Below are 12,602 nucleotides of genomic sequence, written 5' to 3'. Positions count from 1 at the left end.
CCTCTGTTTTAGTTAGCACAGGTACTTAAAGGTTGTTTTCTACAGAATCATGCTAATGGGAATAACTTACTGCTGAAAGTAACAGCAGTAAAATAAGCAATGCCATAAGAGGAATGCCAAGATGTTAAAATGAAGCATAATTGAAATCAATAAAACATAAATTGTATTAAGTTGACAAAGACAAAATGCTGGAGATCAATTTCAACACAATTTTTTCAAAATAAAGCTGCTTTAGGTTAAGTAACATGAATGGCGAGTAGGAAGCATACTGACAATAGCATACTGACGATGTAAGCATTGCTATAGCTCTACAAGGCGAAAAAACTTTGACAGACAAAAAAAAAACATAATCTTCATATGATAAAGTTTTTTATACATTTAATAAATTGTGGCTTAAAATGATGTGCATTCTACACTGTTTCTGATGCTCCTACGAGTCGTCTTATTATCGCATCCCTGGTAGGCTAACAGGAGCAACATACCTCAGCCAACACGAGTTACAACTGTACTTGGCCTGCGAAATACATCGTTAAACAAGTCCACACAAACAGATATTTGGCATTTTGTTTATTGAGCAATTAAAAAAAATGTAGTGATAACACAGTTGTGTATCTAACCCATTAAAATATAGGAGGGTGTCACATCTCCCTGGTTTTTTGGCAGTCAGAGCACAGCATTTCACAATAAAGGTTGCACAGGGCTATGTGTGTCACAGGCTAAGGCGAAGACCACAATAATGGTTGAACCCTCAGTTTCTTAGCAAAACCCCATCATTTTACAGTCCGACTTTGGGGGATTTCTTAGGTGTACTCACAGACAGATATTTCTTTAACCAGGCTTTGTATTACAAGTAGAAAACACCTCTGTACACTTTTTGCATAAGGCTCCACCATACCACATAAATAACATGCAGATCTTGACACTAAGAAATGTAATAAACAAATAAGAACACAAGACAACCTATTAAACAACCTATTAAACCATGCAACATTTAGATCAGATGAAAACTGGCACATAAGTTGAACACTTTCTTATTTAATGGCTGTGGACATATTTCTTAGTGATTCTGAATACTAAATCAGTTAAAAACACCATATTTAAAAGTTTTCTTAAAAAAAAAAGGTCAAGACTAGAATTATAAAAAATAAAATGTATTTTAAAAAGGCAACAAATGAAATCTTCCACTCTTAATTCCCAACCTCACCATGCATGAACAGATTTACAGCTTAATGAGTATTAATAACTTTAACCACTCATTGTGTTGATGCTCATAAAAGACATTAGGAAAACGTCAATATGTAGTACATAGAACATTCACTGACGTCCAAACCACCAAAACTAAAAGTGCTTTTTGATAGATCTTATTCTGCTCAACTTATAAAAGTAAAAAAACAAGCAAACATACTTTATTCTAAACCAAATGCAACTTTCCCTACTGAATAGAGCAAGAACTGCTGAAACAAATAAATCTTTAGCAATTACCACATAATCCCAGTTTCAAGAACATTTGCAAATATACAGTACTTGACTTTGAAGATGTATGTAATTAACTTACGTATAGTCCAGTATCCAGCTAACTGTTGCACATCTCTGTCTGTCACTTTGTATTAATCTTTAAATCCAAACTAGAGATATGAGAGGCTATGACTATTTCATTCCATGTTTTTTTTTAAGCTAAGCATTGTTTACTTCGCTTTTTGGCGTACAAATCTTTGCCAAGGTACTGAACTGTGGCCCCAATTTTTCAAGAAATGTCAAATCAAAATCTTCATATAGATCATTTTCCTGTGAGAGACAACTTTTGTTGCTCCCCTCATATTCATAAAAATTGACAGAGTCTGTGCTTAATGATGACTCTCTCTCATAGGCCCCCAGACGCTGTGGGATTTAAACCAGAAGAAAGACACATTAATATCATCAAAACACTTTAAACTGTTGTATTTTTGACCCTTGGCTCCATAATACGTACAGTAGTTATGCTAATAGTGATTCAAATTTCTACATAAATAAATTTTATTTAAAAATGTTATTACATGATTGATCTTTATTTATTGCTGTCTGGCACATAGATTTTATTTAATCAGATAATCAGCTAAGATTCTTTCAGGATATTTGTGAGCGTACAAAATGGTGAGTTAATCTTACCCGGTGAAGCTGGCTTCGAAGATGAGCCTCTGTGGCTCTAGTAGATTGGCTGAAGGAAGAGTTTCTCATAGACTGGCTGTAGGTGGAGTTGCTCTAATATAAGAAGTTTTAAGATTTAATAGCAGCAGTAAAAATAACACATAAAGTGACAATTTTCTCATACATTTCTTTCTAATCTGTTTATATAAATATTTATAAACCTTCACATTTAGTTACAGTAAACACATTTTAATCAGTTTTTATATTACAGAGCCAAACAACATGGTGCATAAGTATAATGTAAAAGAAAAGTTTAACACTTTGTATTTTTGGAGTAAGTTTCTTTGACTTTCCATATGAAGAGACATACGTTTTTTGACTATTTTTATGCAAAGCGCTAGGCTGGACCAAACAGAGCATGTATGAGTCGAAGCATGACTCCAGAGTTTCAACTGGACTGAGGTTTGGACTTTTATTGGTTTATTCTTACTCCTGTATGAGCTTTAATTAAAATGTAGCTCTGGGTGTTCCATCCCTAAATCTGTTAAAGCCTTAAACAGAATTTACACCCAGACTTCCCTTGCACACTGCTGACCAAATATCTTTCCCTACTGAAGAGAATTGATGGAGCCTCATTGGATACATGACTTTTCATTAGTGTCTTTTATTTTAATTGGCTTGTTTACTGTACCATTCTTAAATCAAGATAAGATTATCAGTATGCAGAAAGAAAATTGTCCTATTGTAGCTGGATTTATAATGAGGTTAGATTAGATATATGCACCCCATGTTTTCATTGTTTTTAATTTTAGGTTATTTTCAGTTTTAATTTTTTATTTTAGATAATTGCTTGTGCCTGAATTTATTGGGGGGCTAAATAATTACTGAAGTTACAAACAAATCCAAGCCCCATTTTCTAGAATTTTATTTCTAAACAATTTCTGGATTTCTTGTTTTCTGCCTGTTGCATGTCTTTTTTTCTCTTTTACACATAGCCTTGTAATTTTTTTCTCCCTTGATCATATTTTTTAACACTGCACTTAATGCTTCAATGAGTAGTTTAACTTATATTTAAATTAATGTAGAAAATTTGACAAACAAGCAAAGAAAACAAGAAGGAGGAAAGCACGATCAAATCATGACATACAGCAACAGGGATTTCATTATTAGAAATATTAATATAATAAATTAAAGTTTGCTTTTTTTTGAATGAGAGGAAATTCAGCATATCAAGATTTTTGCATACAACAAAAAATGGAGGTGTACTTACCCTAAATGTGCTCCTCCCAATGGTGCTTGCATAGCGCTGAATTAAGGAAAGAAAAAAAAAACTCTTTATTTTAATATTTTAACCTTTCTTTTTTTTTCTTTTAAGCCACTGAAATACAAAGTATAGCTATATCTGTATCCACGCTGACATATTTTCTTTTCTGGATTTCGGGAACTCATGTTGTTGCTGTTTTGTAATTTGTCTCACTAAGGACAAGGAAAATAATTTTTATTGATCACAGCAAATGTACATTATGCAGTATTTGTTACGACTCAGAATATGAACGCTTTGCTTTAACTACCAAACTCTCTACAAAAGTGTACCATTATAAAATCTTAAATATACAATGTTAAAATTAAAATACTTTAAAACAATCATTATGCAAATGTAAAATAGAAAGAAGCAAAATTATATACATATACTAAACAGGTTAATGATCTCTTCATGAACCATTTTGTTGCAAATGCTAAATGTGTGTATAGATAAGCTTTAGCTCTTTCATATTAACAACTGGGAACTTCCAGCTTGTACATTTATTTGTTTATATTTTTGGAAATGAACAAGCTTTGTTAATTTAAGTTTCAGTGCACTACTTATCAATTACTCAAGGTACCAGATTGACACAGCAATTTACATATCACACAGTCACTGAGAAAGATTAGATGTGGTGGCCTTAATCACTCACTCTTGATTCTCCCTTAAGGTTTCCGTGGAAGCCTCCATGAAACTGAGACTCCATCGTGTTCATCTGTGGACACATTTTATAATAAAGCTAAATTACCTTCCAAAGGCAGTGGAAACATAATAAAACACACAAACCAATGGATTATAATAGTATTTTCTGAACCACTAATAGAACATCTGAACTATGGTTACCCCATAAGAAGATGATGCCACCATGGGGTCCATTCTATACAAATCTTCAGGGGATGTTTCAGTTTCCTAGTAGGATACAACAAAAGAATAAAGAATTGACCAAAACCACTTTTGCGAAATTGAAGGCTAAAAAAAAGATCCAATTAATAACTATTTACAAAAGGATTACACTCAGTAATATTTTCAGTAATAAGTGTCCTGTTGAATACACATATTCAATTTGGTTTTGATTATATATATATATATATATATATATATATATATATATATATATATATATATATATATATATTGCACTGAGTTATTGCAAATAAATATTAATAATAATTATATTTATAATAATATATTATATATATAATATATAAAATATCTAATGAATAATATATATATATGTATATATATGTATGTGTATATATATATATATATATATATATATATATATATATATATATATATATATATATATATATATATATATAAAAAACGGTGGATAAAGTTATATGCTTGCCTAATGCCATCTGGTGGAGAATCTAAGTACAACACATAGCAGGTGTGGGTTTATAATGAATAGAAGAAAAATAAATCTTTTCAGGAATCGTCACTAGAGAGAAAAAGTAAGAAATATATTTTTTTACTTTTTTTTAAATTGTCATGAATAAAGAAATTATTATTACTATTATATTTTATAGACAGACTATATTTTTTGTGTGTATTCTTCAAATACCAGACTTTTTTGGGAAACAACTTTCATAATGCTAGAGCTTAAAACAGATTACTGTATGATTTGGCAAAGACTATAATACCACTTACTTAGAGTTGACATTAAAAAGGTAATCACACACAGGCTTAAAAAGAAATGAACACTAGAAAGTAGTGACAAGTACCTGCATGTACTGCTTAAGGCCCTCATTCACATCTCTGGCTTGTGGTAATATTATTGGAGACTGAAAAAGAAATAGGATGTGAAAAAACCAACACTTAATGCATTTGCTCTAGCAGTTTATCACACTCAGCATGTGTCTTTTCATTAAGATTCAGGTTATTTACTGGATATGGTTCAAATTTGCTACAAATAGGGATTTTACAAGTAACACTGGTCCAATTGGTTTTTAATCATTTAGAAATACAGAATGAATCAAATCAAAACATACTCCAACATGTTTTGATTCCAATTGGTCAAAGTTAACTGATTATGAGAGACTATCTGCATTTTTGGAAATCCCTCCTTATATGGGGTACAAACAGTCTTTCTTCATTCAGCACAGTTGCTTTACAAACTGACCTTGCAATCAGTGCCCCCTCCTTCTTGGTTGTAATTGATCAACGTCTGATGTCCATCATCAATATCCATTTTAAATTCCCTTTTTTGATTGCATGTCAAGACAGCAAGTAATACTGTGGACACATTAATAAAACTTTGAGCTCATTTGTCTTTACACAAAGTATATATTTTTTGTTAAACTGAGAAAATAGTACTAAAAGAAAACGAAATGTTTGTTAAAGCTTAGTTGTTTAATATATATGTATTATAATGCTTTTCATCATATGTACATATTTTGTATAAATAGCTAGATGGATTTTAATAATTTTCAATATATATTGTATAATACTGTATCAGTTTAAATAAATTTACTCTTATACTCACGCAAAAAGAGAAGCAGTCCTGCAATAACTAGTCCAATGGCAGCTGCACCAAGGTTAGTTAACAGAGGCTTCAATTCACGGCAAACACCTTCTTCGTTACACTCACACACCTCCACTTGCAGAGTCTCTTTGGAGGCCTGATTCTGTTTGTCCTCCATCAACAATGGCACAGAGTAGTTACCATATTGGAGATCCGTCCGTTTACTAAGGGTAACTTCGTTACCTATTTATGATATAAAGAAATATTTGTGACCCAACATTGACTGTTAGGTAGTCTTAGTGAAAAGGGTAAAAAGGGGTTAACCAACCATTTTGAGAGATTAGTTTCCAATTTTTAATAGTATCATCCCCTTCCAAGGCAAAGTTGAAGGGCCCACTGTATGGATCGGCGTCAGTATCCTTAACAGGTACCTTGACCATCGCTTCAGGTTCGTTTGTACACAAAGTAGCAGTCTTCTTGACCAACGTAGGTAAGTTATCATTAATATCCCTGAGGTATATTGTGACGGTACATGTACTTGTGGCTGGAGGTTCACCTTAAAAAGCAGAGCAGTTCAATTCATAAATTAATAAAATATGTTTTTTTTTTGTGTAGCTGCAAAAGTGAAGAGGTGCTTTGTCATACCATTATCGACAGCTGCAATAACAACTTTATAAGCATTATCCACGACATGGGGTGACTCTCTGTCCATCCTACTGACTGATGTTATTTGGCCTGTTTTTTCATCAACAGTCACCCAGTCAGCACTGTCATTTACCTTGATGTACCTGGACGCAAATCGGAAAAATCAGACGGTAGGTCATTTTGGTTATTTGGAGAAAAATGGCCAAGTAAAATTGAATGAAACAAGCACTTTTATCTACATATATTTCTAACTGTAAAGCTTATCAAAAAAGGTGATAGTAATGTCCTCTGAAATGTACTGATATGGTTATATATAGACAAAATAAAAGCAATTAAGTAAGCCCAGAGATTCTTAAGCTGTTGCCATAGCAAATAGTAGCACCATTTTAACATTTGTTTTCTTAGTAAAAGTAGAAGATATTCATCCAAGAAATTAATCAACTAATACTGTAAAAGTGATACTAAAAATGAATCAAGTTACTCAGGTTACTCAGTAAATGTAACTAAGTTAATGAAACTAGTTACTACCCAACTCTGCATAACCTGCCTACCTTCATTCAGGTACAGGACTTAAAAATCAATGTTTGGACACTTATTTAATTCTCTAAAAAAGTTTCACTCTCTTCCCTTTGCCTAAAACATGTACTACCAGAACTTGCAAAAGTTTGGCTAGTATTTATTTTATAAATGGTAAAATTTGCCTTAATAGTTACTTTGCATCCACAAACTCATAATGCGTAACAGGAATGCAATTATATAGGCACAGTACCTGAAGCTAGAAGAGTCAATATCTTTAACTACAGGAGTATACAGCAGCTGTCCCGGCTCTGATTCCTCAACCATGTGTACTTTATCTGATTTTGTTTCAAACACTGGGGGGTCGTTGGTGTCAACCATCTTCACTTTGATTTTAACGGAATCGAGGGGTTGGTCTTTGGGAGGTGTAGATTGTTTACCATCTTTACAGAGAGTCAAGTCTTCAATGTTTCTAACTCCAATTTCCAGGTTTACAAAGGTAGTTATATCAAAATTTTTCCCCTGAAGAAAACACAGATTGAGAAGCAGCAGTGGTTTAAGATTGGTGGATTCAGTCATAAATTAACATTTTCTGTAGGGTCCAGTGAAATGGTTACCTTGGCTATACCAATAATTCCCTCGTTTGTTTCGGTGTCTGTGGTAATATTGTAGGTATTATCTTCATTACCGCTGATGAAGAAGTATTTGGCTGTCCAGCCTTCAGTGCCGGGCGAGTCCTTATCCTCTACTCCTACTCTTAAAATTTCGGCAGAGGCTGTGTTTTCTAAAGCCTCGGCGTCATACTGAAAAAAAGATAAAAAAAAGACAAATTTAGCTGAAGTTATAAAAATATTTTAAAAACTGTATAAATAATGGTATCATGAGTGATTCTTGCCTCTCTCTTTTTAAACTTCGGTGGGTGGCTGTTTGTGTCAATAATATTAAGTATAATAGTAGCAGTGCTGGAAAGTGGTGGCTTTCCCTTATCAACTGCTTTAAGGACAATTTTGTACTGCTTTGCTTTCTGTAAAACAGGTACAACATCATTTGCAAAAAAAATGCACTGATTGTAAATTTTCAAACAATAAACCACTTTCAATAAAATACATCCTACATCATAGTCAAAACATCCATCCAGTTTGAGTCGCCAGTCATTTTTTGTTGTATTGTCTACTCTGATCTTTGGTTCAGCTGGTATTTGGTCTACAACGTTGACTGTGAATGTTGAGTTTTCTGTGCCCTCCTTGTCGAAGTCTTTGACTTCCATTGCTGCAGGGAGGAATTCTCCTGGAATACAAACAACGGAAATCAGGGAGGCAATCTGAAGTTTTTACTTGTTTTTTTTTCCTCTCAGTTCAGGAAAACATTTTATTACATTACATTACATTCTTTAAATTTTCTTCATGAAAAATATTTAAAAGTGTAAACATAAGCAAGAGCCCCTCATGTGCTAATAGTCAACTTAATTTAAGTTGGTAATGGAAGAGTTTCCTTTACTTTATGTAATTTAAAAAATAAAAAAAGGTAGTTTTACAGAGAAAATTATTTCATTATTTCATCTCCGTTATCAAGAGTGTACTTTCATTTTTTTCAATGCATAATTATATTTAAAATTATATAAAAAATCTGCACATTTTTGAAAAAATGGCTTGTTTGTGAACTTACCTGATGTGGCATTTTCAAATACCTTGGCTATTTTATCAATCTTTATGAACTTTGGTGGATTGTCATTTATATCTTGTACTTCAACATCAAAAGCTAACTGTCTGTCAATACTGTTTGTTGTTCCCTCTTCTTTGACATCAAATGTGATCTGTTTATGAAAATATTAAAATAACACAGTTTTAGAATATTGCATATCTTAGTCAATATTAATAGTAATGCATTGTTCCTCACATGGAAGCTGGGAGTTGTTTCTCTATCGATAGGTTGAAGAACATAGACATCTCCCGTCTTTTCATCAATATTGAACAGTGTTTCATCCGCACCGTCTCCACCCATTACAAATATATGGTGATCGTCGTTGTGCTTGTCGTTGTACATCTATAAGAGATCCACATATAATTAGGCTCTCAGTGGCATTTCGTTTTTGTGTTTGTATCCTTCATTGAATATTGAGCTGTCACACTTACAGAATATGGTAATTACAGAAAGCATATTATTTTACCTTAGAGATTCTGTACGGGTATTTAACATCCATTTCCTCTTCTAGCTCTATTGTAGATAGGACCCATCTTCTCTTGGAACGCGATAAGAACTCCTAAAGGAGCCCACAAGCAGTTTAAGCAGACAATTACAGAAACATTTGTTAAGAAGAACATTTTATAATAATTTCTTTTCAATTTTTTAACTACTTACCCGTTTAGCTCGCCTGTGTGGCTTGCTTCCCACTTCGCTCAGTCCCAGGGCTGCTAATGTAATCTGAATGGAATAAATTTAAAGATGCAATGGGGCTTACTTAGCAAAGTCAATTTGCTGCTCATTTCCTTTTTTCATGTCGTTTAACAAAATAGAACATGTCACAGAAATTCACTTGTAAAACATGCTGTGTTTGTTCATGTGTGTGAGAGTTTTTTTTTTTTGGTCCACAAATCTAGATAAAGAAGGTGAGATGGGATGGGAGCAGCTATAAAAAAAAAAATAATCTTTTTATGTGGACAGCAATGTTTAAAATTTATTAGGGCTTTTTTGCCATCTTTGTAAAGCTTAGATATCCTTCAAGTAATCTAAAATTATTGGTAAAAACAAAAACAAAAAACAAACTCATGACTGCATGCAAAATAATACATATTACAGATTTTCACTTGATTGAAACCAAGACTTGAAAAATACCCAGATATATACGTGGCTCTTAAACATCTGTTCAATCACATTACAATATCCAATGTCATGGATGTACAACAATGAGACCATGATAAACTTTTAGAAATATACTATGACATTTAAACATTACAATTAAAGCAAATAGAATGGAAAAATTAGAATGCAAAACTGATTAAAAACTCAATGGAACTCTCTTTGTGAGTTTCTGATAAAATTGACTTAAAGAAAGTCTGTCCTTCTCTTTATTTTTTATTAGAATAGACTGTTCTTTTAAAGTTTACAGTGGATGTAAAATCTGCACAAAGTTTTCATGTAAAACATATTGCTATGGCAACCTTTCCTTTAAACATAGAAGCAAACCAAATAAATCAGGCCAGTGAGATAACTCTGTTCAAACAGTTCTCATTTCAGAAATTATTTGGCAGTTCAATGCTTTAGAAAGCCTCTATAAAACGTCTATATACAAAAACGGCAGCTATTTTATTTTTAAATATATAAATTTTGAAATAGAGTTTTTCTCTCACCAAACACATTGGGAACACCCCCTTTTAAAAACTATTTCTTTATGTTCTTCTCACTAGATGCTAAAGAAAATAATATATTTTATAGAGATGCTATTGACAATAACCTATCCCTTATTTTATAATTACTGAATACGAAAATTCCACTCATAAGTAAAATAGGGATATTTAAATGTCAGGTTGCAATTTCAATATGATTGAGAAAATCAAATTAAAACGTCCTTTTTGTTTTTTTATGTAGTTTGACAAAACAGAATTAAAATAAATTTATTTTAGATTTGTTTCAGTCTATTTAATTGTAGAGTTCCTCAATTGAGAGACAATGTATATGAAGGTTAAACTGAATTTAAACTTTAAAATTCTATTTTACATTCAATTTAAAACTGTCGTGAGAGGCTTTATTTATTGTAAATTGTTTTTGATGTAATTTGCTTATGACATGACACTGAAATCAATAGCTATTAAACTGTAAATTTCCACAACTGTTCAAATTGGTAAGGAAATAAAATGCAGAAATGGAGGTGAGAGTAAATGCATTTGTCTCAATTGCAGTCCTTTCGATGTCCTAATCTTTATTTTTTTGGTATTCTGTAGTAGTTATTGATTTTCTTTATTCTAACAAGGTGTAAAAGATAATGTTGCACTTTATCGTTTTCTGACTTGATTGGATTAAACCAATGAAACTAACTAAAGAAAGAAAAGCTGTCAGCTGTAAAAGAAAAAAAAAAAAACTCAGCTATATTTATTAATGCTAATGTTTTGATGCCACTGGTTGTGATTGTTCTGTGGAGTTAAAACCGTAGAGGCCCCACCAGTGGGCCCTTGAAGCATATGGAGCCAAGTGATATAATTCAAACTAAAGGAGTAAATTTACCTTTAAAGAAAAATCGTTTTCATTTTCAATTTCTACATGACATGGACCGTCTTTCTGAATCGATGAGAAAAACGTTGAGTCGAAAAGAAAATATTCAAAGCATTGACACCAGACTCATCAAACAGGGATACGTTGTTCCTTATCTGCTTGAGGGTGAACTTAGTACAGCATCTGGGTGTGCCTTCAGAAATACCTTTATAATGAAAGTTTTCTGTACAAAATAAAATCTAGTTTCCTTTAAGAGTAAAGTTTATTATGTGCAGAAAAAAAGGGACCACAGGAGCAAGGGAAAAATATGAAACTCAGAAGGAATTATTTTATCTATGATAAGGTCTGATGAGAATTACCATGATATCAGATTCTAGAGTTTCAGTTAAGTTTGTAACAAAAAGAGGACATTAATGTTTTAATTCTGCAAAAGTAGAAAATTTTTGGAAAGATATTCGATAAGTTTTATTTCTCCTTCTTCCTCCAGAATTTTTTATTATTTGTAAATATTGGCACAAAAGTTACATAAACTGTAACACTAACAAGCTATATGCTTTATAAATTAAGTTGTTGATATATAAAAGTTGTGCTCTTACTGTATGCAAAAAATAAGTTGCCTACATATATAAGCTGTGGGTAATTTTATTTAGCCAAAAAAATGTTTTGATTTTTTTTTTTTTCTGTAAGATACATTATTGTTCTGTTAGTGCATATAGAACAGAAATGAAGACAATATATGTAATCCTTACCAGCAGAAGCAGAGGAAGGCTCTTCATCGTGATTTTCACAGATTCCTATCCTTACTGAGAACAGTCTGTATAAAGCAAAAACAACCTGACTTAGTGCTCGGAAAGGCCACACCCACAATGCTTGGAAGCATCAGATTGGCTGACACAAAATCAAGGGAATTGTACTCTTAAAAGGACTATTTGCAAAGACCTTTTATATCCAACAAAATGTAATCAGGTCTTCAAAATTTGCTTTACTATGTATTTGTAAAAATTCACTTTAAGAGCGGAATTTTGAACACTCTGTGCTTCTGATTCTGGCTCTGCTCAGGTGTACACCCTCAAGCTATGTAGCTCAGGTTACCATCTGGTATTTTATGTCTTCCTCTTCTCACAAACGAAACTCAAACTCAGAGTTTTTCAAAACTCCTGGCAGCCATTGCTGTAAGAGATTTTCTTCTACGTCAAAATGACAAGTTACTTTCAGAGAGATAATCAGCTTCCATAACTAGTAATAATTATTGTACCTGGTTCACAGAAATTCGAAAAACAAATAAAAATCTTTATTGGGCTGCTCTGGAGTTTCTATCTGCACTTCTGGTGCAGCCACCGC

At 32.4% G+C, this 12,602-nt stretch overlaps 1 protein-coding gene across 1 annotated transcript; it reads right to left on the bottom strand.

Annotated features, from left to right (window-relative positions):
- Positions 1–552: 552 nt before the first annotated feature.
- cdh26.1 (cadherin 26, tandem duplicate 1) lies at positions 553–12,081 on the bottom strand. The gene is made up of 19 exons (XM_038281821.1): positions 12,011–12,081; positions 9,414–9,476; positions 9,223–9,315; positions 8,952–9,098; positions 8,721–8,868; positions 8,170–8,342; positions 7,951–8,079; positions 7,673–7,858; positions 7,309–7,577; positions 6,540–6,682; positions 6,223–6,450; positions 5,916–6,137; positions 5,553–5,665; positions 5,155–5,214; positions 4,271–4,336; positions 4,080–4,142; positions 3,395–3,430; positions 2,146–2,238; positions 553–1,878 (listed from the first exon to the last, which is right to left on the bottom strand). Exons 1-19 carry the CDS (start codon positions 12,035–12,037, stop codon positions 1,675–1,677), a joined length of 2,463 nt encoding a protein of 820 aa, XP_038137749.1. The 5' UTR covers positions 12,038–12,081; the 3' UTR covers positions 553–1,674.
- Between the last annotated feature and the right edge of the window lie 521 nt (positions 12,082–12,602).

The sequence above is a fragment of the Cyprinodon tularosa genome, unplaced genomic scaffold (assembly GCF_016077235.1).
Source record: "Cyprinodon tularosa strain WSP-4 unplaced genomic scaffold, ASM1607723v1 ctg176, whole genome shotgun sequence".
Classification (NCBI taxonomy): Eukaryota; Metazoa; Chordata; class Actinopteri; order Cyprinodontiformes; family Cyprinodontidae; genus Cyprinodon; species Cyprinodon tularosa.
This window is presented reverse-complemented; position numbering and strand designations above follow the sequence as displayed.

What these genes read in the sequence shown, in the direction of transcription:
- cdh26.1 (XM_038281821.1), bottom strand. Translation starts at nt 12,037, where the DNA reads ATGAAGAGCCTTCCTCTGCTTCTGCTG. An exon ending in GAATTATTGGTATAGCCAAG is followed by an intron (nt 7,578 to 7,672) that starts GTAACCATTTCA and finishes TGTTTTCTTCAG; the next exon opens with GGGAAAAATTTTGATATAAC. An exon ending in TTCGAAGCCAGCTTCACCGG is followed by an intron (nt 1,879 to 2,145) that starts GTAAGATTAACT and finishes TAAATCCCACAG; the next exon opens with CGTCTGGGGGCCTATGAGAG.